Genomic DNA, 25,025 nt, shown 5'->3' with positions numbered 1-25,025 from the left:
CCCACCACCACCACCACCACCACCACCACACACACACACACACACTTCATTGAAGTTTTCTTGTTACTTCTATGCATTTAACCTACTAGCACAAAAAGTTTTTGATTGTAAGTTTAAAAAGTTATTCCAAGTACAAATGAATATTTGACTACAAATAATATTGTTGTAATGTATAATGCATGAAAAATGTTGCGAATATTTGATGATTATTTTATCGAAAGGCAAAGTGACATTACCTGAGCAGAAATCATGGTAAACTAGGAAATGTTATCCTTTCCTGTGACCAGGACAGCTCAATCTATCAGTTGATTATCAGTTATCCGGTTAATTAATACCACAAGTAGCAAACATTGTACTCCTAAAACAAAACTAGGACCAGGAAGTCTATCTGTACCTATCTCAGTATGCAACTTGACAGGTAAGTTGTAATGCACATTGCCCTATCAGGGGAATCCACTTAAAACACGTCAAACATTATTTAGATATGAAGATCGGTCTAGTTACAATGCACACATGAAATCCTATATCAGGGTATTTTTCAAATATGTATAAATACAACTTAGGCTGATGGCATTTACACTGTAACAGGCCCCATCCTCTACTGACCTTCAACATTGTCATATAACTTAAGGATGTTGTCATATGTCACTAGTTAGCTAATGTTATGACTTTTTGGCTGTTGGCATATGATATCAGCTGTTATTATATGCATGAACATTTCTCGCAATCACATTGGTCGGATCCTATACATGTGATCAGTCCTCAAAAACTCATGTAGACTGGTTATCCGGTGAATATCGATTTCTAAATATAGCCTGTATGGAAATTCCCCGGAACCTGTCGTAGCGCATGCGCAGTTAGACTGGAACGCGATCTGTCAGACGACATTAGAAGATGGCTGCTGGCGAACGTTTCTCTTCCGTTAGGAAAATTACCAAAACTATTCGAGGATAAAGATGCTGTTAACGTAAAAAATTGCGATTGAACATGCAGTGCATGTCCTCCATGCTTATCTGAAGAAAAACAACCTAGACGATGCCTTCGAAAGCTACAATGATGAACTGTTGTATTCAAAAATGCGTACAAAAATCAGAACCTTTAGTTTTGTTTTGTTTTATTTTATTGTTGAATCATATAATAAAACAGTTATGGGCTTTTGTGCTGGTAAATATGATGTGATATGAACCTGAAAGAGTGATATTGACCTCGGCTTCGCCTCAGTCAATATCACTCTTTCAGGCTCATATCACATCATATTCACCAGCACAAAAGTCCATAATTGTATATTGTTGCATGACCTTAGTCATTGTCATATGACCTTAGCTGTTGTCATTTGACCTTTGTTATTGACATATGACCTTAGCTGATGTAATTTGACCTTTGTTATTGTCATATGGCCTTATCTGTTGTATGACCTTAGTCATTGTCATATGACCTTATACACTTATTGCCCTGGTGTGAGGAAGACCTGAAGAGTTGTTTCCCCGCGATAAATCATGTTTCCCGAGGGCGAAGCCCAAGGAAAACATGATTTGTCGAGGGGGAACAACTCTTCTATGAACAACTCTTCAATTCTCCATCACACCAGGGCAATACCTGTTTTATTATTCCAAAATTCCATCTGGATTCTGTGTTATATACATTTAACAAAACTACATCAACCTTAGGCAATGTAACGAGCCCTTGTGTTGTCACTGTTGTGACTGACCTGTTTGCCCTTATTTCATTAGGTTTGGTAGCATATATATAATACAAATACCTATCGCTGTCAGTGTTTTGATTTTACATCAAATTGAACAACAATTATAGTTTTTCAGCTGTTGGGAGGTGGAATCTCCCGTTCGCAGACATTGTTGATGTTTGGGTGTCGTCCAGAACATCGGGCGTTAGAGAGTCTAACAAAGAGAGAAAACTCATCCGATAATGTGCGAGGGGTTCCGGGAGGGATACTCGACAGGGAAAATGGATCGCGTGAGGGAGACTCAATGTTTTATAATCCTGTCATGTGATGTGTTCAAACCCATCAGACACGCTGTAAAATCGACGAGGAATAATAATAGCTGTTGTATAACTTTATTAATTGTCATATGATATTAGCATTTGCTTTATTACCTTAGCTGTTGTCACAAGACACTAGTTGTCATATGATATTAGCAGTTGCTTTATTACCTTAGCTGTTGTCACAAGACACTAGTTGTCATATGACCTTAGCTGTTGTCACAAGACACTAGTTGTCATATGACCTTAGTTGTTGTCACAAGACACTAGTTGTCATATGACATTAGCTGCTGTATTATTACCTTAACTGTTGTCACAAGACATTAGTTGTCATATGACATTAGCTGCTGTATTATGACCTTAGTTGTTGTTACTTGACCTTAGCTTACAAATACATAAAAAGCCCAATCAATTACATCTTGTTAATCTGGATAATCACTTTCTGTACAAGATCCTTTTAATCTGAACTCTGGTAATCTGGACACTGGCTCAACTCTGGACAGGATGTTTTTTAATCTGACACCATTATAATACTAACACTCTGGACAATTTTAATCATTTGAACCAGTTAATTTTGAAATTGGTTGTAAATCCTAGGTTATTAAGTCTTAAAAAGTTCATCAATAAATTAATAATTATATTATTTCTAACTTAAGTATCTGGACTTTAACAAATCTTTCACAGGAGACAAAACAGAACCGTACATATCTTTTGCTGTACTTTGTGATTTGTTTGTTATATACAAGTGCAGCTGTAGTTAACATACATTCATTTATGTAAGTTTAAGTTTGATTTAATTTTCTTTACTTTACTCGTTTGGAAAGAAAACTTGTTTCATTATAACATTAGTCTTCAAATTAAACTATCAATGGTTTGTGAACCACTCTTTTTTTTAATTCTTAGAACTAATTATAATTTTTAAATATCCACTGTTTAACAGATAAATTTGTCAAGAAGCATAAATTATCATTCAGCAATGACTTTAGGTGATAGTTGTGAAATCTGAACCAAAATGTTCCTTTACAAGATGTTGACACCACACAAAAATGTGTTCAATCCAACGTGCCCAAGGTAGTCTAAATATGGAACATGTCCGCTGGTTTCATACTTTCACAATTCATGCTAGTTTTCCAACCTTTGCCATTGTAACACAGAAGGTACTTAATAAATAATAAAATTAATATACAACATTTGACATACATGTAGCACCCTATCTAGCTAACATAAGCCACTCTAAAGTGCTTTATAGTACATAGATATACAATTGATACAATTAGCACATATATATACATTAATCAATGCAATTTTTGAGGAATTTGCAGGAGCTGCCTTATCAGGCGCTAACTACTAGTCCTATGCCACCTGGCTAATATCTCCCTATGAGTGTATGCCTGCGTGTGTGCTGGCGATGTAATGTGTTCTGTTTGTAGTGGGACTGTGCTTCAAACGGTATCATTTATAGTGCCACCTAACGTGAATGCTACAACAAAGTTATCGCAACATCCACCCCAGACCAATTTGTGTGGGCAGGAGAAAAACACTTTCTCTGATATTCCATGCGTGCGATGACTTCGAGGATCGAACCCCGGCCGCCTGCGTGGAAGGCCGGAGTGTTAACCACTCGACCAATCCAACCATAAGGAGACTAAATTAGGCACTTTAGGCACTTAGGAGGAAGTAACTACTATTCCATGTAACATTTACCTGGTTACACACCAGGTACACCTCCATGTGTCAGGCTCAAGTATCATTGGGCTTTAATGAAAATACCTGTACATACTTTAAATTCTACCTCTGACAGCATGCCAAAGAGTTCAGGTGATAAGAGAAAACCACAAGCTTTAAAGTGTATAGCACTCGAAAATGATCGCAACCTACATTCTTGACTTGACCTACCCACAGAATCAGCCCCTGCTGTTACAACAGCGATATAAAACAACAAATTTACATCATAATGTTTGAATTATGGCAACAAAACAAATATCTGAAACTCACCATAAAAGCTTTCTTCCTAAAATCTGTAGGCATCCTATCTCAAGCACAACCTACGTAGTGTTTAAAGCCGACAAAAATTCAAACAATTCATAAGCTATATATTGACATATTGATGGACAAAACAAAATGATGCAGATAATTTTGTTGTGGTATCTATCTATGATGACACTTATGACTTTTCTCTATCTTTTTCAGTGAATCATCCTAATTTATCTGTGCACTAACAGCACAGCGACCAATACACCTACAACATGTTCAGACACTCAAATCCATATCATTAGTATACGCTTCCGGGTCAGGTCACCTATTCTTTTAACAACTTACACAATCACTGACATATACATTTCACAATCACTAGGCTCTTTGTAAATGGATGTTATTAAATTATGGGTAGGAACATTTCCACAAATGTCAGATATATCCATTGATGTACATGAGTGGTATAATGGATGAGCTGAAGGCCAAGGTAAGGAGGATGGGACAGCGATACACACATATACACATTTGTTGGACCTAATCTTAGTAACAGTCTTAGATTTAGTCTGGTTCACGCAAGCTTGATAATGCAAACAGATCTAAGGTCCCTGTATTATTTCCATAACTGTAAATATATTTACAAGTGTACTACACTATTCTAATCGAAAGATCAGTCAACTAAATGGATTAACTCCTTCTTTAGCAACGTTAACCCACCTTATGATTATCAATTTTGGGTCCAGGATCCTGAAACATCAACATTTTTGAAGAAAATTTACGAAATACTTCTAAAGTTTCATCAGAAGCAGATAGAAGAAAAATTGAAACCAAGAGACTGCAAACATTTTTTATCTATAGAAACAAAGATCATTAACTAGGAACTTCGATAGAAAGAAAACAGAAGGCAGACGAACAACGGTCATGCTAAATGCCCCTGAAAATTTAGGAATGTCAGAATGCATGGCCATCTCGTGCAGTTAAATGTCACAGCAAATTTAGGAAATATTGTAACTTTTAGCAGTTCAATGATATTTACTGAAGTTTGAATATGTAGTAAATCCAAGAAGAATTAGTATCAGTTTTCAACTTTCAAGGGTATCTAAACATTAATAAAGGGTTCTATAAGAATATTTACACATTCAAACAAGAATATCTTCCTAGTCTTTATAATGGAAAGAAATGGCAGCAAACAAAATTAGAAATATTTTTTAACACGCTTTTTTCAAAATCATCTACCAAAGCTGAGAAGAAAAGTTAGGTATATGCATCTTACAATAAATTTCAGACTGCAATGAATGTTTGTTATAGCTATAAATGACAGAACTCTTACCTTATCAGCATGTGTGAAGGAGCCAATTTTACGGTATCCCATTAGTTGAGGCTGGTTCTTCAGTTTCTGTGGTAGTGCCACCTCACCTGAGTCTAAGGCCTGGTGTGGCTTCTCCAAGTCCACAGCCCTTGCCTCAATAACACCGTCCCTGACTGATGTTCGAGGAATTGTAGGCTTTATAGAATGTCTTTCAGCAGGTATTGGCTTGTTTGTGATGGGGTCAAACTTGTTTAATGAAGTCTGTGATCTCAGATTGAGATTATTGTTGGTGTTGGCTAAGTTTTGATTATCTGTGGCTGTGGCCGCTGTATTGCCGTTTGGGTCGAGGATTTCAGAATTGTTAGTGGCACTGGTGTTGGTGGCCTCTGGTGTGGAATTATTGTAGTTGGCGTCCATCTTGTGGTCAGTTAAAGTACCAGTACTTGCAGTCTCAGCTGCAACCCCTGGCATGGTTTCCTCAGTGAACACTTCACCTGCGTCTTCCTCTGATGGTAGGTCACCTAAGCTAACTGCATCCCGGTCTGGTGTGTGTTTGATTGTTTGTTCCGCACTTATCACAAATTCTGAGGATTCTTTACTTTGAGAAGAGTGAGACTGAGATTGCTGTGAGCGAGATCGAGGCTGCGGAGAGCGAGATGGCGGTAGTGGAGAAGGAGATTGAGGCTGCGGAGAGCGAGATTGCGGTTGTGGAGGATGAGATTGAGGTTGAGTGGTGCGAGTTTGAGGCTGTGGAGGAGGATTTTGAGTCTGCTGGCTAGACGATTTGGAGGATGGTTGGGGTGAGAGAGAAGGTTGCGGTGATTGGGAGGAAGGTTGAGGAGAGTGGGAAGCCCGGAGATTTTCTTCCGAATTGAATGTGTCCTCTGTGAGGGTGTCACTTGAGGAGGTAGCTGAAATGTGGGGCTGTGTGTCCGATGTGTCTATGTCCTCATCAACACCCTGAGAACAGGTGGCAAAGTTCTGGAACCTGTTAAATAGAAACAACATTTTATCAAAACATACAGTTTTTCTGTCGGACTGATACTTAGACGTACAGTAGATACAGTGTTCACCAATAACTCTGTTACTGCAAACTCAAGTTCATTCAGCTAAGAAAATGTCTGATGACTGTTGCAACATTTGTATGACTTAGTTTTATTATAGCAATTAAAAATCGAATTCTTGTGCCACCTAAACAAATTTGAATATTGAGATAACCTTAGGATATATTTCGTAATATTCAATGACATTTAGCGCAAAGGTGATGCATGAATGATTCTTACTTCAAGTAGAAGATACAGTCCTAGACTCACTTTCACTGGAGAGAGACAAAAGGACTCAACGCTACATAGGCTTCCTTAAACATTGGATGTTGTGATAGTTACTGACCTCAGAAGGACCACTACACAAGTTCAAGTAAAGTTTAGAAATACTGATCTTCAAGGCAATTGGCACCAAGGAAATGGTTAATATGCTCTTATAAAGGAATTCAAATTTGTTTGTGATGATTGAAAAAACTAACATCAAGGGACCTCATGGAGTAAATTGATTTTAAGGCATGTTCATGAATTATTGAGCAAGAAGGAATATAAAGATCCTTCAAAAGCAACACCCATATAACCCTCAGATACTGTGATGTGTTGGAGTATAGTTTAAAAGAGAGGCTTTAAGGACAGGAGCTGACCTTGAGGGAACTATGAGAAGTCCGAGTGTAGGAGAGCGATCTGTATCAGGGTCTGGGGGATCGTTGATAAGTTCTATGTGCTGGTCAGCCCTGGTGACCCTTAGTCGGGGTGTGGGTTCCTGGACAGTAGGTGTGGGCTTCTTCACCACAAACTCCAGGGACTGGGGCACAGACTTCGTAGTCCGGAAATCCTGTCGCTTCTGCTGGGCGTTTATGATCTTATTGGCATCCCCGAGTCGCAGTAAATTACTGTCTTCACCTAAAATAAATATACAACATAGCTAGTCCTCCTTCTTTTTAAAAAGAATATTACTATATGTCACGTACAGGACAACAAAAATTATAATGTATACACGGACTGCATGATAAGGACCACTTTGGATTTTTTTCACACTTGGGTAGTTAGCCAAAGTTTCTCAAAGTAATGAACAACAAATGTGTGGTTCATTAAATAGAAGAAAACATGTCTGAGATGCAATGTCAAATTATAAATGATAATTCAATATGCCTTACAAACTTGGACAAGCACAGTCACATGCTACAACATAGATACACAAATGGCCACCGCTAATGCTAAACCCTTATCTAATTGATGGGTTGCAATCTTTTCATCAACATTATATTTACACCTAGTAGCCTCAACTTAACTGTGTTCCTGCCATGATCTAAACATTTCATTATTACAAGTAATTAAGGTACAGATTTTCGTATTTTTTTATGAATTTGCAAAATAAGTAAATGTATAGCCCATGTGGTTATTAGCAACTATACAGTATCCTCAGCTCCAAATTTTCTGTTGGTTTTAACACTACAGGTTTAGATAATGCAACTTTGTATGAACCATGAAATCAATGATCCGAACTGGTATAGCTCTACAAAAGGAGTCTAACCCCAGATTTAATCTTCTGAGATAAATAAATCCATGTCATGTTTAGAGTCTAGTATAAGATATAAAACTAGTTCAGTTTGATAGGAAGTGAACATTTGCATTGCCAATGAAGACCAAAAAATAATCATTATCCAGGAAGATTTATCAACTGAATGTACAATAAAATTCCCATACAACATGCTTTCTTCATTTGTGTGGCTGTAAGACATATTACATGCATTTATAAGACATATTGCATGTGCTTATAAGACATGTTACATGTATTTGTAAGACATAATACATGTATTTATAAGACATATGACATGTGTTCATAAGACATGTTACATGTATTTATAAGACATATGACATGTATTTGTAAGACATATTACATGCATTCATAAGACATGTTACATGTATTTATAAGACAATTACATGTGCTTATAAGACATACGACATGTGCTTATAAGACATACAACATGTGTTTATAAGACGTATTACTGGTGTTTTTAAGACATATGACATGCTATCTACATGTGTATATGACATGTGACATTTTACCCATGTGTTTATGTGACATATGACATTTTACCCATGTGCTGATATGACATCCACCATGCTATATCTACATGTGTTTATATGACATATGACATTTTACCCATGTGTTGATATGACATACACTATACTATCTACTTGTGTTTTGACATGACATTTTATCCATGTGTTGATATGACATACCCCATGCTTTCTACATGTGTTTTGACATGACATTTTACCCATGTGTTGATATGACATACACTATACTATCTACGTGTGTTTTGACATGACATTTTACCCATGTGTTGATATGACATACACTATACTATCTACGTGTGTTTTGACATGACATTTTACCCATGTGTTGATATGACATACACTATACTATCTACGTGTGTTTTGACATGACATTTTACCCATGTGTTGATATGACATACACTATACTATCTACGTGTGTTTTGACATGACATTTTACCCATGTGTTGATATGACATACACTATACTATCTACGTGTGTTTTGACATGACATTTTACCCATGTGTTGATATGACATACACTATACTATCTACGTGTGTTTTGACATGACATTTTACCCATGTGTTGATATGACATACACTATACTATCTACGTGTGTTTTGACATGACATTTTACCCATGTGTTGATATGACATACACTATACTATCTACGTGTGTTTTGACATGACATTTTACCCATGTGTTGATATGACATACACTATACTATCTACGTGTGTTTTGACATGACATTTTACCCATGTGTTGATATGACATACACTATACTATCTACGTGTGTTTTGACATGACATTTTACCCATGTGTTGATATGACATACACTATACTATCTACGTGTGTTTTGACATGACATTTTACCCATGTGTTGATATGACATACACTATACTATCTACGTGTGTTTTGACATGACATTTTACCCATGTGTTGATATGACATACACTATACTATCTACGTGTGTTTTGACATGACATTTTACCCATGTGTTGATATGACATACACTATACTATCTACGTGTGTTTTGACATGACATTTTACCCATGTGTTGATATGACATACACTATACTATCTACGTGTGTTTTGACATGACATTTTACCCATGTGTTGATATGACATACACTATACTATCTACGTGTGTTTTGACATGACATTTTACCCATGTGTTGATATGACATACACTATACTATCTACGTGTGTTTTGACATGACATTTTACCCATGTGTTGATATGACATACACTATACTATCTACGTGTGTTTTGACATGACATTTTACCCATGTGTTGATATGACATACACTATACTATCTACGTGTGTTTTGACATGACATTTTACCCATGTGTTGATATGACATACACTATACTATCTACGTGTGTTTTGACATGACATTTTACCCATGTGTTGATATGACATACACTATACTATCTACGTGTGTTTTGACATGACATTTTACCCATGTGTTGATATGACATACACTATACTATCTACGTGTGTTTTGACATGACATTTTACCCATGTGTTGATATGACATACACTATACTATCTACGTGTGTTTTGACATGACATTTTACCCATGTGTTGATATGACATACACTATACTATCTACGTGTGTTTTGACATGACATTTTACCCATGTGTTGATATGACATACACTATACTATCTACGTGTGTTTTGACATGACATTTTACCCATGTGTTGATATGACATACACTATACTATCTACGTGTGTTTTGACATGACATTTTACCCATGTGTTGATATGACATACACTATACTATCTACGTGTGTTTTGACATGACATTTTACCCATGTGTTGATATGACATACACTATACTATCTACGTGTGTTTTGACATGACATTTTACCCATGTGTTGATATGACATACACTATACTATCTACATGTGTTTTGACATGACATTTTACCCATGTGTTGATATGACATACACTATACTATCTACAAGTTCGTATCTATAGTTGTATTTGGTTATCTTGCAGTTTTATTATAGCTTAACACCTAATGATACTTCCACTTAAAATCTTTAAGAGGAGCAATGCCACAAAGCGAGACAAATTTTGAGTAACAACGGTCTGGAAATAGACTCCGACAAGAAGCTGGAAATAGACTCCGACAAGAGGCTGGAAATAGACTCCGACAAGACGCTAGAAATAGACTCCGACAAGAGGCTGGAAATAGACTCCGACAAGAAGCTGGAAATAGACTCCGACAAGAGGCTGGAAATAGACTCCGACAAGAAGCTGGAAATAGACTCTGACAAGAAGCTGGAAATAGACTCCGACAAGAAGCTGGAAATAGACTCCGACAAGACACTGGCGGCAGGTGATTTTACATTGATTTTTTAGCATAAATGTATTTTAGAATTCCATTACAAGTTTTACATATTGATTCTTTTCTTTCCTGATATAAAACAGCTAACGCTTGTCCAAAACACATTTCTAATAAAGCTGAAATTTTATATCCAGTATTTTGTTAATATTCCTTATTGATCATATGACCTTAACCCTTATCAAAAAGAATATTTTTCAGCTAATCATTTTAATGTAAAATAATATTTTGTATCAGCTGTAAAGATAAAACACATTCCTAACTATCCTTCAATTTTAGTGCCCTTTTGAGTACAATCACATGCTTTATGATATGAACCGACCTGTGACATTTGAACATTTTAAATGATTACTAATCAATAACCATAGCCGTTCCTGCTGCTGAGGAGATTGCCTAAAGCTATAAGATAAAGACAACACAGTAATGGAGCTGTTCAACTAATTGCCTTTAATTATTTCACTTTCCATCATTTTGACAATATAAAATTAACCCTTATCAAACTAAACAATTTCAGATGGCTTATGAGTAAAACACATTTCATGACTTGCCTCATCCCCCCTCCTAAACCCTCAGAAAGAACAATTCAATCATTTTGTTTACCTAGATGGAAGAGAGTCTTGATGTTGGAGGAAACCAGGTAAGAGATCTAGAATAGCCATAGAAAATCTATGTGGTTGGAAAGGTGACCTCATCACCAAACTAAAACTTGTGCTTTGAAAAGTTGGGACTGCAGTTTCACAGATGGCAGCTGTTGAAGCTAGTGGAAGATGAGTTCTCAAACATGTTTGCTATTTTCTACTCGCAAATTTGGTTTTAACCATTATCAGATGCATTCCAACACATTATAATACACAAAGGGCAATGTAGAATTTCAGTATCTCAGTAATGGTAGTCCCAAATGGCCTAGTTTTTACTGCCAACATGCAGTCACTACCATTCAATTTCAAATGCTCACACTGCAAGTCTCAACCATAGTCCTAAACCAAGGGGTGTCCAAATCGCATAAATTCTAATCAAGTTTGTCTCCTTAAAACCGCTTATTTCTAGTAGATATTGAAACAAGTGTGGATAATTATTCATCTTCAATGGTTTCATAACCTATATCATGGACCGGGTAGTACTCAGAATTCTATTTTGATGCTTTGTTGAGTAAATTCTAACTTGTCATCAGTGAATGTCCTGATTGCCAGCTCTGGTCACCTTTCAAACCAAATACTTTAAAATTGTCAATTTTTTAGAGTGAAATACTTACATTCTACAACACCCTTTATGCAAGTATTACTGTAAACTAATCAGTATCCAATACTCTTAAAAAACAAATAGTGGGACAGGAAATAATGATGAGCACTCTTTAAAATAAATATCTGGACAGGACTCTTTTAAACAAGTCCAAGGACAGGAAATAAGGTTTCAAGTACTCTTTTGAAGCAAGTCTGATGATAGGATATATAGCAAAATACTGTTTTATCAGAGTAACATATCTTGTAAACAATTCAGTACTGGAGTCCAGTGTCTGATCAGACTCGCTGTTCACCACACTGTAGGGACTCTTTACTATAGGACGTCTGATTAAACGTGATCACTAAATAGGCTTTAGTATCACACACTGACGTCCTCTCAACAGATGTATCAGGAAATATTCATCTGGCAAACATTAAATCTAAAATCTGAAATTGATTAAATGACAGACATTTCTATCCATTTGAAAGTTACGGAATCCGAATGGGAAGGAGAAATTTCAACTTCACTGTAGATCTTAATATATTACCTTAGTACCAGGGTAACAGTAAGCCAAAAATAGACCAGTTCATTATTGAATACTCTAATTTCCACCACATATTATCGTAAAAAATATAAATCCCAGAGATAATCTAATTAAAATTCTATTTACAATACTTTTGAATACTATGCCTATAAACTTTGTTATTTTTTCTGCTTTTTTTTAAAGTACCACAAGATTTATCAATTTATATACAGCAGAATTTGAATTAAGATACATCTATAAACCAATGACCATCACTCATCCCTATATGTACAATATTACCACAATAGGAAATGGTAGGGAAAGCATTCAGAAAACTGATACGTCGAATTGAAGAGCAATCTTTGTTTTATAACACAGTTTCCATGGCAACATTGTTGCATAGAAAAATAACTTAAAAAGTCTGATAAAATGTCAATCAAAATTTAAATGGAAATTCCTTTCTGGAAATGAACACTTTTCTATACTAAAGACCTTTCCAAATAAAAACGTCATTGTTTTTATATATATGTCTGTGCATCACGTTCAGGAATAACCCATCAAGTGAGCAGAAACCACATCCTAGATTTTTAATACTTTTCATAAATCAATCATGTAAGAGAGCATTTCAACGGAACACACTATATAGGGACGATCACTATACATGGGTATTCTCAGAATGCTAAGATCTTTATTTTCTGTAAAACAAGTTTCTTTACAGATAAAAAGGAAGACCTATCATAAATTTTTTCTTTGAATATTTCTGAAACTTTCTGACATCATTTATCAGTTAATTCATAAAAATCGACACTGCTGTAAATCAGTGTATACAGTAGACTATTATAGAAAACATTCAACATTGGCAAGTTGTTTTACACACAGCTGTGTCGTGATCATAATTATGTGATTACCACATTTCAGTGTATTTAAAGAATAAATAAACATACACATTTTAATATCAATTTGTATTTCATATACAGAGTTACCTTGACTTCATCTGGACTCTTCAGAAACTTATAATTGGTAATTCCCTTTTTTTTTCAACTTGAAATGATTATAATTAATAAAATGGTTGGTAGGTTTAGTAATTATTGTAATAAATAATAACACTAAAGCTTGGTGAATAATTAGATAAATTGAAAATACACACACAAAGCGTACATGAGCTAATTTTGAAAATATAGATATGCACAGAACATAATATAAAGTATAAGTATACTAAACAAACTTGTATACACACATACACATGATCCCGCACACAGACACAGCTGTATGTTTATGTAAGTAGACATTATAAACTTACCTGGTATTCCGTGATCACGATACTCGATTTGTGGAGCATCAGCAGCAGAGACTGTAAAGGATTTCGGTCGTGTGGGTGTATCAATGTCCTCAGGTCCCAGGAGAGTTCGACTGAGTGTCGGAGATCCACCACTGACAGTGGCACGTCGCTGTTTAGGGTCGACTACACTGGCTTTTACGTACTGAGGTGACTCTGAACCACTTCTGAACACATCATTGTCAGTGTCATTTCCGTCATCTTTTTCATCCGATGTTCTTTCCTCTCTATTGAAACAAAACCAAATATTTTCAGAACTATTTCTGATTTCAAGCGGTGCATCAATTAGTCATCCATGTACAGAAAACACATTATTTCTTGGCCACAAAAGCAATAGAAGGTAGGATTATTTGTTAGAGTGTTTTGTACATACTAGATCAAAGTAGTACTATCGTGAGTCAGGAGATCTTGCAGTCGAACTAGATGTCATGCGACTGTATCATGCCATGGAACGGTGTCCCCCTTACTGTACGGCCTCCACATTGATTTTTACCTAGGACTGCACTTGGTTCTTAAGCACACAGCCAAATAAAGCACAGGATTGTAATAGATTACGACAATTAACAGAGCTTACAAATAGCGGGTTACACAACGGTCCTTACCCAGCCTACTATTTACAATCACGTCAGGTTACGGTGTGATCTATAATGTTCCAGTGTAAACCAACATCCCACAAAGAAAAATTGTTGCTTGAACTTCAAGCATATTGCAAAAAATTCCAACAAATATTCTCACTAGAAGTGTACGTTTCACCAATCCAATCACAAAGACTGCAGCCACAAGTACATCCTGTAACTAATGCCTACCAATACACACAGGTTTGTTAAATTCTACAGGACTGGATTGAACGCTTAATACCAAAAATGTACTTCATTATTGGTAAATACTTATGTAAAAAGGCTAAAATTGATTGAAACAGTAACTCAAGATGTTATGCAAAATATTGGGGGGGGGGGGGAACATTTCCTCTCCCAGAATGCAATAAATTGGAAAGAAGATTTAGAAGATTTCATTTGTGAGTATTCCGAATGTAGGTTACTGATAATTCTTACAGTATCTTTTCAGGGGCTGATCAATACAAAAGAACTGTTAGCTAACCCAATGCTAGAGCGGTATACATCACCCTTGAGACAGCACTTTTTACACCAAAGTCTTGTTCCTGTACAAGAATTAGTGCTCCATAGTCATGTTACCCAATAAAACAGTGGTAGAGATGTGGAGTTTACCCCACTGGAGTTACGGATACGTGCCATATTGTACAATTATCTTTATGCTAATAGACAGTCTGAGCGGATCCTTCCTGGAGATCATTGTCTCAGCAGCGTAAATTGTCCTGCTGCATGCTCCCACTACCCTGATGGATGGGGAAGAGACTCCAGTACTACAACAGCCTGGCCCTACCTTATACAGCTACTGTGTTAGCTTACACTATCAAACACCCATGAGACTGGCTCCATCATATCAATATTATTTCAAGCTTGTTTTGAAAACATCATGAGAATTCTAGAGCCAATAATGAATCTGCTGGGTTTTACTGATAGAATTTTTTATTTAAAAACAAATATTGCTCAAACGGAATCCAAATTAGTCTTCAGCATTTTTTGGAATTTAATTTTCAAGATTTTGCTGGATTGATTTGAAAAAGATGAGCTCCTTAACTACAGGTCTGGATCAGACACAAGTCTACGCTTGATCCCAGCCTCTCCAACCTACACAATCAGCCCAAGGTTAACTCTGATTCAGGCTGGGAAACACAGCTATATACCGTTAATGGACAGATTTGGCAAACCATTTAATTAATACATGTATAGTCAATCAATTGATATTAGCATACATGGAAAATTTTGAAGAACAAAATATGGAAGAAACAATAAAATAAACTATTCTTTTCTCCAACAATGAATCATAATGCAGTTTTGGAAATCTGATAAAGATTAAGTAAAACCTTTAGTTTGAGCTGATGAAGACAGTTTCATGAATAAGACTTCATACAAATACATATGGTAGTACTGTACATATGGTAGTACTGTACATATGGTAGTACTGTACATTTGTAGAAGTCCTTTCAGCAGAAATCCTCCATCATCCTGTTTTAGGTATTCTAAACAAAATGACTATTTAGGATCAATATCATCATGAATATTCAGACTGATCAAGATTCTACTTTGAGATGTAAAAATCTATTCCAAAGGCCAATGATCATGATGACATGGGGCAGGTCTTTTGTTGTTTCCATAAGCGAGCATGAGATGGCCATCATTTTATCAATACCATCATTTCATATGCTTCAGAGCAATAGCTGTTTACAAAAAAAATGCATTTCTAGAAAAATACCTTTACAAATGTACTTAGCTTTTACATGGCAACAAAACAATGTGATTAAAGCTCTTAGCAACCATGCATTTATCACACCAGGTGACTGGTAACAAGAGATCCCAGAGGGAGCTGGGCGCTCATCATTGTGGGTTCTTTTCTCTTCATTTCTCTGCTCTCTTCTTCAAAAAGCACATGTATGGATGATGTACAAAGGAGAATCATGCAACTTACAACATAAGCTTAAAGTGGTTTGTTTTTAAAGGCTAGATTTTCAATTTATCTCAAATTGGAGCATGCACATCTATAAAGGATTAACGGGATCATAAATACCAATTTTTTTCAAGAATTCATTTTAGGTTCCTGAGAAACAGCATTTAAACAAATATTGTAAAGTGACTTACTGAATGGACACCAGACTTCAGACAAAAATTATTTGAATAACCAATCATCATCAAAAAGGCAACATAAATTTTACACCAACAATTGTCAGACATCTACAATCATGATGTTTGGCAGAAGCCGAGTTGGACAGAGGTACTAAAAAGTATTTGGCAGTGGTGGAGTTTGACAGAGGTATTTGGCCGTGTTGGAGTTTGACAATGGTATTTGGCAGTGGTGAAGGTTGACAGAGGTATTTGGTAGTGTTGGAGTTTGACAGAGGTATTTGGTAATAGTGGATATTGACAGAGGTATTTGGCAGTGATGGAGTTTGACAGAGGTATTTGGTAGTGGTGGAGTTTGACAAAGGTATTTGGTAGTGGTGGAGTTTGACAAAGGTATTTGGTAGTGGTGGAGTTTGACAAAGGTATTTGGTAGTGGTGGAGTTTGACAAAGGTATTTGGTAGTGGTGGAGTTTGACAAAGGTATTTGGTAGTGGTGGAGTTTGACAAAGGTATTTGGTAGTGGTGGAGTTTGACAAAGGTATTTGGTAGTGGTGGAGTTTGACAAAGGTATTTGGTAGTGGTGGAGTTTGACAAAGGTATTTGGTAGTGGTGGAGTTTGACAAAGGTATTTGGTAGTGGTGGAGTTTGACAAAGGTATTTGGTAGTGGTGGAGTTTGACAAAGGTATTTGGTAGTGGTGGAGTTTGACAAAGGTATTTGGTAGTGGTGGAGTTTGACAAAGGTATTTGGTAGTGGTGGAGTTTGACAAAGGTATTTGGTAGTGGTGGAGTTTGACAAAGGTATTTGGTAGTGGTGGAGTTTGACAAAGGTATTTGGTAGTGGTGGAGTTTGACAAAGGTATTTTGTAATAGTGGAGTTTGACAGAGGTATTTGGTAGTGATGGAGTTTGACAAAGGTATTTGGTAGTGGTGGAGTTTGACAAAGGTATTTGGTAGTGGTGGAGTTTGACAAAGGTATTTGGTAGTGGTGGAGTTTGACAAAGGTATTTGGTAGTGGTGGAGTTTGACAAAGGTATTTGGTAGTGGTGGAGTTTGACAAAGGTATTTGGTAGTGGTGGAGTTTGACAAAGGTATTTGGTAGTGGTGGAGTTTGACAAAGGTATTTGGTAGTGGTGGAGTTTGACAAAGGTATTTGGTAGTGGTGGAGTTTGACAAAGGTATTTGGTAGTGGTGGAGTTTGACAAAGGTATTTGGTAGTGGTGGAGTTTGACAAAGGTATTTGGTAGTGGTGGAGTTTGACAAAGGTATTTGGTAGTGGTGGAGTTTGACAAAGGTATTTGGTAGTGGTGGAGTTTGACAAAGGTATTTGGTAGTGGTGGAGTTTGACAAAGGTATTTGGTAGTGGTGGAGTTTGACAAAGGTATTTGGTAGTGGTGGAGTTTGACAAAGGTATTTGGTAGTGGTGGAGTTTGACAAAGGTATTTGGTAGTGGTGGAGTTTGACAAAGGTATTTGGTAGTGGTGGAGTTTGACAAAGGTATTTGGTAGTGGTGGAGTTTGACAAAGGTATTTGGTAGTGGTGGAGTTTGACAAAGGTATTTGGTAGTGGTGGAGTTTGACAAAGGTATTTGGTAGTGGTGGAGTTTGACAAAGGTATTTTGTAATAGTGGAGTTTGACAGAGGTATTTGGTAGTGGTGGAGTTTGACAAAGGTATTTGGTAGTGGTGGAGTTTGACAAAGGTATTTGGTAGTGGTGGAGTTTGACAAAGGTATTTGGTAGTGGTGGAGTTTGACAAAGGTATTTGGTAGTGGTGGAGTTTGACAAAGGTATTTGGTAGTGGTGGAGTTTGACAAAGGTATTTGGTAGTGGTGGAGTTTGACAAAGGTATTTGGTAGTGGTGGAGTTTGACAAAGGTATTTGGTAGTGGTGGAGTTTGACAAAGGTATTTGGTAGTGGTGGAGTTTGACAAAGGTATTTGGTAGTGGTGGAGTTTGACAAAGGTATTTGGTAGTGGTGGAGTTTGACAAAGGTATTTGGTAGTGGTGGAGTTTGACAAAGGTATTTGGTAGTGGTGGAGTTTGACAAAGGTATTTGGTAGTGGTGGAGTTTGACAAAGGTATTTGGTAGTGGTGGAGTTTGACAAAGGTATTTGGTAGTGGTGGAGTTTGACAAAGGTATTTGGTAGTGGTGGAGTTTGACAAAGGTATTTGGTAGTGGTGGAGTTTGACAAAGGTATTTGGTAGTGGTGGAGTTTGACAAAGGTATTTGGTAGTGGTGGAGTTTGACAAAGGTATTTGGTAGTGGTGGAGTTTGACAAAGGTATTTGGTAGTGGTGGAGTTTGACAAAGGTATTTGGTAGTGGTGGAGTTTGACAAAGGTATTTGGTAGTGGTGGAGTTTGACAAAGGTATTTGGTAGTGGTGGAGTTTGACAAAGGTATTTGGTAGTGGTGGAGTTTGACAAAGGTATTTGGTAGTGGTGGAGTTTGACAAAGGTATTTGGTAGTGGTGGAGTTTGACAAAGGTATTTGGCAGTGGTAGAGTTTGACAGAGGTATTTGGTAGTGGTGGAGTTTGACAAAGGTATTTGGTAGTGGTGGAGTTTGACAAAGGTATTTTGTAGTGATGGAGTTTGACAAACCTGTACAAGAATTAGTGCTCCATACAGAGGTATTTGGTAGTGGTGGAGTTTGACAAAGGTATTTTGTAGTGATGGAGTTTGACAAAGGTATTTGGCAGTGGTAGAGTTTGAAAAAGGTATTTGGCAGTGGTAGAGTTTGACAAAGGTATTTGGCAGTGGTGGAGTTTGATAGGTGTTCAGCTGTTGTGGAGTTTGACTGCAGTTTCCTTATAAGTAGCTTTTATAACAATATATGTTTTGGACAGTCTGATCTGATACTAATGAATGTATCAAATTTAACAACAGCACATATCATACTTCAAATAAATAAAAGTTACATTACAGCTCTAAGGTTAGTTAATCACAAGACAATGCATTTTTAAAATAGGCCAGAAACATTTCATGTTGTGTAGTAGTTAGAGAAACCATTCCTAATCATATATATATATGTTTCAGGCATCTCAGTAACTATATAAGGTTCCCAGTAATTGGTCAATAGTTGTCTGCCAATTGGCTTAAATATCACCTGAAAGATCAAATTGAACATTGTCACGAACTTTATCCTTGTCTACAGAAGTGATCTAAAATAACTAATTAGTCAATACTGTCCTGACTCATCCATGTCCAATGTGCATGATCAGACTGGTTATACTGGTCTATATCTTTATGTATGTGTTCCCATTTAGGCAGTAACATGTTACATTATTATACATTTCTTCTTTTTTACACTACATATATAAAAGTAGACAATAGCAATGCTATTCAAAATAACCTCTTTCTTTGTTGTTGGTATATTAAAACAGTTATTTTATGGGTATTTTGGGAAATAGCAATTTTATTGTCCCCCTTGACATTAACTATTTCCTGTGGCGAAGTGCTATTTCCCTCACACACATACAATAACTGTACACTATCACATTGATAAACGTGTTACACTTATGTAATACTCCACACAATCTCTACTTTAAGTGTTCAATGGGCTTTTTATATCAAGGACCTTCAAGAATGATACTAATGAATTCTAGTGGTTGATCCCACTAGGGAAATATAAATACACAAGCCATGAATAGAAGTGTGCATGTCAGGGGATATAGCTCCCAATGACTGTGAGTTCATCTTACAACTGTGACAAACAGACCACTTTGCAGATTTACCTCACATACCTTCATTTTAAAATTTTCAATTTTACTTTTTTTGATTTTGCATGACAAGTATCTAGCATGATTGATAAGTTGTGTATCATCCTGCATAAGATTAATCCTAAGTAACTAAAGTATCAACCATTTCCTACAAAATAACAAATTAAACACTATGGACATCATCCCAAAACTCTGAATGTTGAAATCTAAACCAACCTATAGCTTCATCACATCAAAGTTTATCATTTGTTCAGTAATTACCCGATAAATAAAATCTGCAAGCATGTTTATTTTTAAATGATTTTCACTTCATCCTAAAGAGTCATATTCAGAACTTATAATAAAGCATACTTAAGATTTATTAGGGTGAAGGGTACCACTGCATCATTTTTAATCACGAAGAAGAGTTCCACTCTGTGTTCTTTTACTTGGAGCACTAGCTCTCCCCTCTGTATAAAAGATAAAGCAACCCCAAGCAGTTTTTCTGGTTTTTAGAGTGACTTCCCCTGTCAAGTTTTTCATATGCTTTGTGGCCCATTAATTGGACATTCATTTTGATACTGTGCTTGCGTAATTCCTCTTTAACAACATCAGTGAAGTGTAGGTTTTGTATTGTAAAGGTTTCCAGTTTAACCCCTGCAGTTTTTTGTTTTTTTATCGTTTCTTTTTTTAAACATTCAAATTTCAAACAACTATAATTCTGGCAAATGCATGGTAACATTTGATTTTTATGAAAACTTTCTTTTGAAAAGGTCTTAAATGATTATTTTACAAAAGTGACAATGGTAATACTATAGATTAACTTGTTGATGTCCTTTACCTTAAGCTAAATAAATATACTTGTTAACTATTAGCTTGTTCCTGAGAAATACAATATACTACGAATTTGACCTCTTGACTTTTTGCCTCAATCAGAACCAAAACTTTAAAGGAAACACTTACTGCAATATTGGTGGGTTTTCATAAAACTGTTTTTGAGAAATAATGTCCATAAGCATAAGTTTATATAGAAGCACCTATGGATGAAGATTGCTTTTGATATTTCTTAAAACTGTTCTTAAGAGATTGTATCTACAAGTAATTTCTTTGAAATTTCTTCTATATAATTTGCAGCTGTGTCGCCTTAACATTTGGCTTTTTGACAGTAATCATACAGTGTAATTAAGTCTGAGTAACAACAATTAACCATTTCCTGGTCAATTATCAGCCACAATATTTTGGGAATCTAATGGAGTTACATGTCAGACAATCATGAACTCCAGTAAAACCAATATACTGGCACTGGTCCGAAGTTAAGCCTGTTCGCCCACAACAGCACACACAGCACACAACCTGACTAGATATGGATCATTTGTATGATTGATTCCATGTAAATTTCTTTTATCCTTTTTGATGCATCGATCAGCATGGATTTCTTTGATCTTTCATCAAATCAATAGTCCAAATATTTGGTTTTCTTTGATTTACCAGAAATTTGGTTACAAGACATGCTACCATCACAAGATCTGTATCATAAATATATATGATATATATATACGTGATGAACTAAATATGACGTATTATCACTTATTATCACTGATCGACATTCTGTAATCTTTTGTCATACAGACTGTATATAACTTCCAGTAATAACTGGATCAATAGAACCAAAGTTACATAGCTCTCTAGATCCCACATCTGATAACCTCACGAGTAGAGATTTTTTTATGCTTTCTGTCAAAGACGAGGATGAGTAAGACATCAATAATGCATACCTGTGTGTATCTATGAGCGGCCCTATGTGTACTGACTGTTTATATGACCTTCTTCAGACTGCCCATAAACACACAATATACATTGCAGCACATCCTCGTCCATCATCAAATTGAATAGTGTACATCCGGGATCATCAATGTTATTATCCTAGTACATCATTCTATGCTAATTTACTGTCAAGACTGCAGGTGCATTTTGTAACATAACAGTTTTTATTGACAGTTGTTTTACCATTAAGTGTATCTACAGTAAATTCCTATATCTTTTACAAATATTAAACCCTTTTGATAGCAGATGAAAATTTCATTGAATATACATATAAAAGTGTATAGCTTTCATCATACTTCAACACAATTTAGTTGTCACCTGTATGTGAGATGGAATTTCCATTGAAAATCTGTCATCTTACTACACCTAATGTCTAATGAAATTCTGCCCAACTACATGAATCATGTTTGTGTGTTCTTGTGTGCTGCAAACCCACAGGAATAAATTTGAATTTGTTTTAAACAACAGTTTTCAATATTATTAGTTTGAGTATAGTTAAATTGAGAGCTTGAGGGATAACCTGAAACTCCAGATATTCTTAAAAAGGAATATTCCGAAACTAGCTTTCAATATTAGACTCATACAGGCTGCTGGGGAGTCTCACAATAATTACAACAAGGAGGGGTCAAGTCAGTACTAACTCTGGGGGGAAGCTACAGAAACTACAAAGGGAGTTAGTCTGTAGGGGTGTTTTAGTTAAGAGACTAACACGTACACGGTACATGCATGGCTGATAGGGAACTAATGCTGTGCACATACTGATTTTGATCATAAAATCAAACTCAAATATTTATTTATAATCTCACCAACTATAAAACATATACACATCGTAAATAAGATAATATGGAAGCAACTCTTAAAGAATAATGAGAGATATTTTAGAAATATGTAAAATATACGCTTGTACATACATAAATTTATACAATACCATAAACGTTAAACAATATTGTTTAAAATTCCATTGCAGCTATTGTCAATTTATACATTAAAAGATGTTATTGTTGGATTCAATCCTATTATATGTATCTTCACACATACTTACAAATATAGGTGACCCAGTTATCATATCCACAGGCCAACTGTTATTCCAGTTTATAGCTGTACACACCCAAGATAACTTTCTACTGTCGCCAGAATCTCTCAATCACAAAAACTTGTATCTAGCACAGGATCCACCACCATATTAACACCACTACATGTATCTCAGTGAAAATGAATGGTGTTTTACAGTAATTTTGTACACTTGTAAAATACCTGTCCCCATCTCTTTGTATACATGTACATGTGTACAAATTCTAAATATGTGCACACACACATTTGTGTGTTGGCTATGTGAATGCGTACCTGTGGGAGGTTCTGTCAAAACTCCAAATTCATCAACACAATATCTGTAGCCACCCTCGAATGGGAAATTCTGGAGTTTTCCTACTACACGACCTAATTTGTAATAGTGTTCCACTTGAGTAAACCCTCATTGTTCCACTTGACTGCAGATTACTAGTGCAATTTACGATGATGGTCATAACATCTAAGTAAAGGTAACGTTGATTACTGTATCAGGTTTTACCTGAGGTGACACATCGATGTATTTTTATTTACCTGTCAACGTCTAACAGGTGTGTATACAGCTACTGACCATGTACAAACCGACCACAGATGAATCACACCAAATATACCAGAGAAGGTCACCTGACAGCTAGAACTCAGGGTAACACTGTATTAGCTAAACATGGTTTACACTGATACACTTTTTCAGAGCTTGACGTTATTACTTAAATTTCTTTATTGAATTATAAGGTGACTGAACCAAAAAAAATATTTAGCAGATTAAAAAGTATTAACTAAAATCCTTTATCGAAATATGTAAAATATGACATGACTACGTATACGTTAAGTGTCAAACACAAACAAATATACTTTCAAATCTTGATTTCTTAAATCCCTTTCCTTTTTCCAAAGCTACAAAAATATTTCACAACGAATATGACAAGTCTGAAATATGAAGGGAAAAATGTAAAATAAATAAAAGAAAGTATCACCAGAGACGTATATGGCTTTATACGTCTCTGGTATCACATAGTCTTCTACCATAACACAATTTGTAGTCGTGTATCAGCCATCTTATGAAATTCACCAAAACATATTCAGCAACTCAGAAGCCACCGCCAAGACAAGGTTAGAATAATCTGTCCTTTGGCCTTTAATATGCCCTTGACCTTGTGGTAGACATAAACCAGTAATATAGCACGCTGTCAAGTTGATTAACATCCATCTATGAATTTTCATCAGCATTTCGATTTTTGTTAAGATCTTCAGAAGCAATATTAATGACCCAAAAGAACTTTTTTCTTCAATGCCTTGGGGTCCTTGGGTGTACAGACATGAAATCTAAGTTACACTCATGATCCATCCATTGAAAATGTTCAGCTATGTAGATGTGATAGCAACAAAAAATATTTCAATGATCAACTTGACCTTTGACCCCTTGATGCAACCTTGATTTTCAGGCTATAGAACCAAGAGTTATATATACAATAGACTGCCCAGTTGTGATACTGTCTATGGATTTTCATTCCGTAAAGGGTACCACTGTATCAGTTATGATCGCGATCCACTCAGGGCTTTTTTCTTAAGTTTTCTCCAATCTATATAGAACGTGAAGCAATCAAAATAGTTTTTCTGGCTCAGAGTAATGTATCTTTCAATGTTCATTGGTGATTCATTGGCTAAGTGTGGCCCAAAAGTTTGACACTCATTCTAATGCTTTGTATTTATAATTTTTGGATTGGAATATTTGGTGAATCGAAGGATTTGAAACGTTAAAAGGACCTGAGTAAACCCTTGAAGTGTTTCTGTTTTTTTCTTTTTGTTATTTTCTTTATTCAAACATTTAAATTTCAAACAACTTCACAATGCTAGTACATGTAATATATCATTAACCTTTTTGTTACCTGTATGATAAATACTAATAACCTATACAGAAAATTTGTCAG

The 25,025-nt window shown here is 35.9% G+C and overlaps 1 protein-coding gene across 4 annotated transcripts in view; it reads right to left on the bottom strand.

The window, feature by feature from the left end:
* Window positions 1–25,025, bottom strand: part of LOC110467307 — a 75,810-nt gene that overhangs the window by 32,163 nt on the left and 18,622 nt on the right. For 3 of the 4 annotated variants that reach the window (XM_021524392.1, XM_021524395.1, XM_021524393.1), the window contains exons 9-12: window positions 13,780–14,042; window positions 6,963–7,221; window positions 5,300–6,266; window positions 4,687–4,716 (exon numbers count right to left, since the gene is read on the bottom strand). In XM_021524392.1, the coding sequence (XP_021380067.1) occupies window positions 4,687–4,716; window positions 5,300–6,266; window positions 6,963–7,221; window positions 13,780–14,042 (1,519 nt within the window). The remainder of the gene's footprint in view (window positions 1–4,686; window positions 4,717–5,299; window positions 6,267–6,962; window positions 7,222–13,779; window positions 14,043–25,025) is intronic. The other variant, XM_021524394.1, reaches the window with a different exon arrangement.

This window comes from Mizuhopecten yessoensis, unplaced genomic scaffold, assembly GCF_002113885.1.
Source record: "Mizuhopecten yessoensis strain PY_sf001 unplaced genomic scaffold, ASM211388v2 scaffold11169, whole genome shotgun sequence".
Lineage (NCBI taxonomy): Eukaryota > Metazoa > Mollusca > Bivalvia > Pectinida > Pectinidae > Mizuhopecten > Mizuhopecten yessoensis.
Note: the sequence above shows the minus strand (reverse complement) of the source record. Positions and strands in the feature narration are given on the sequence as shown.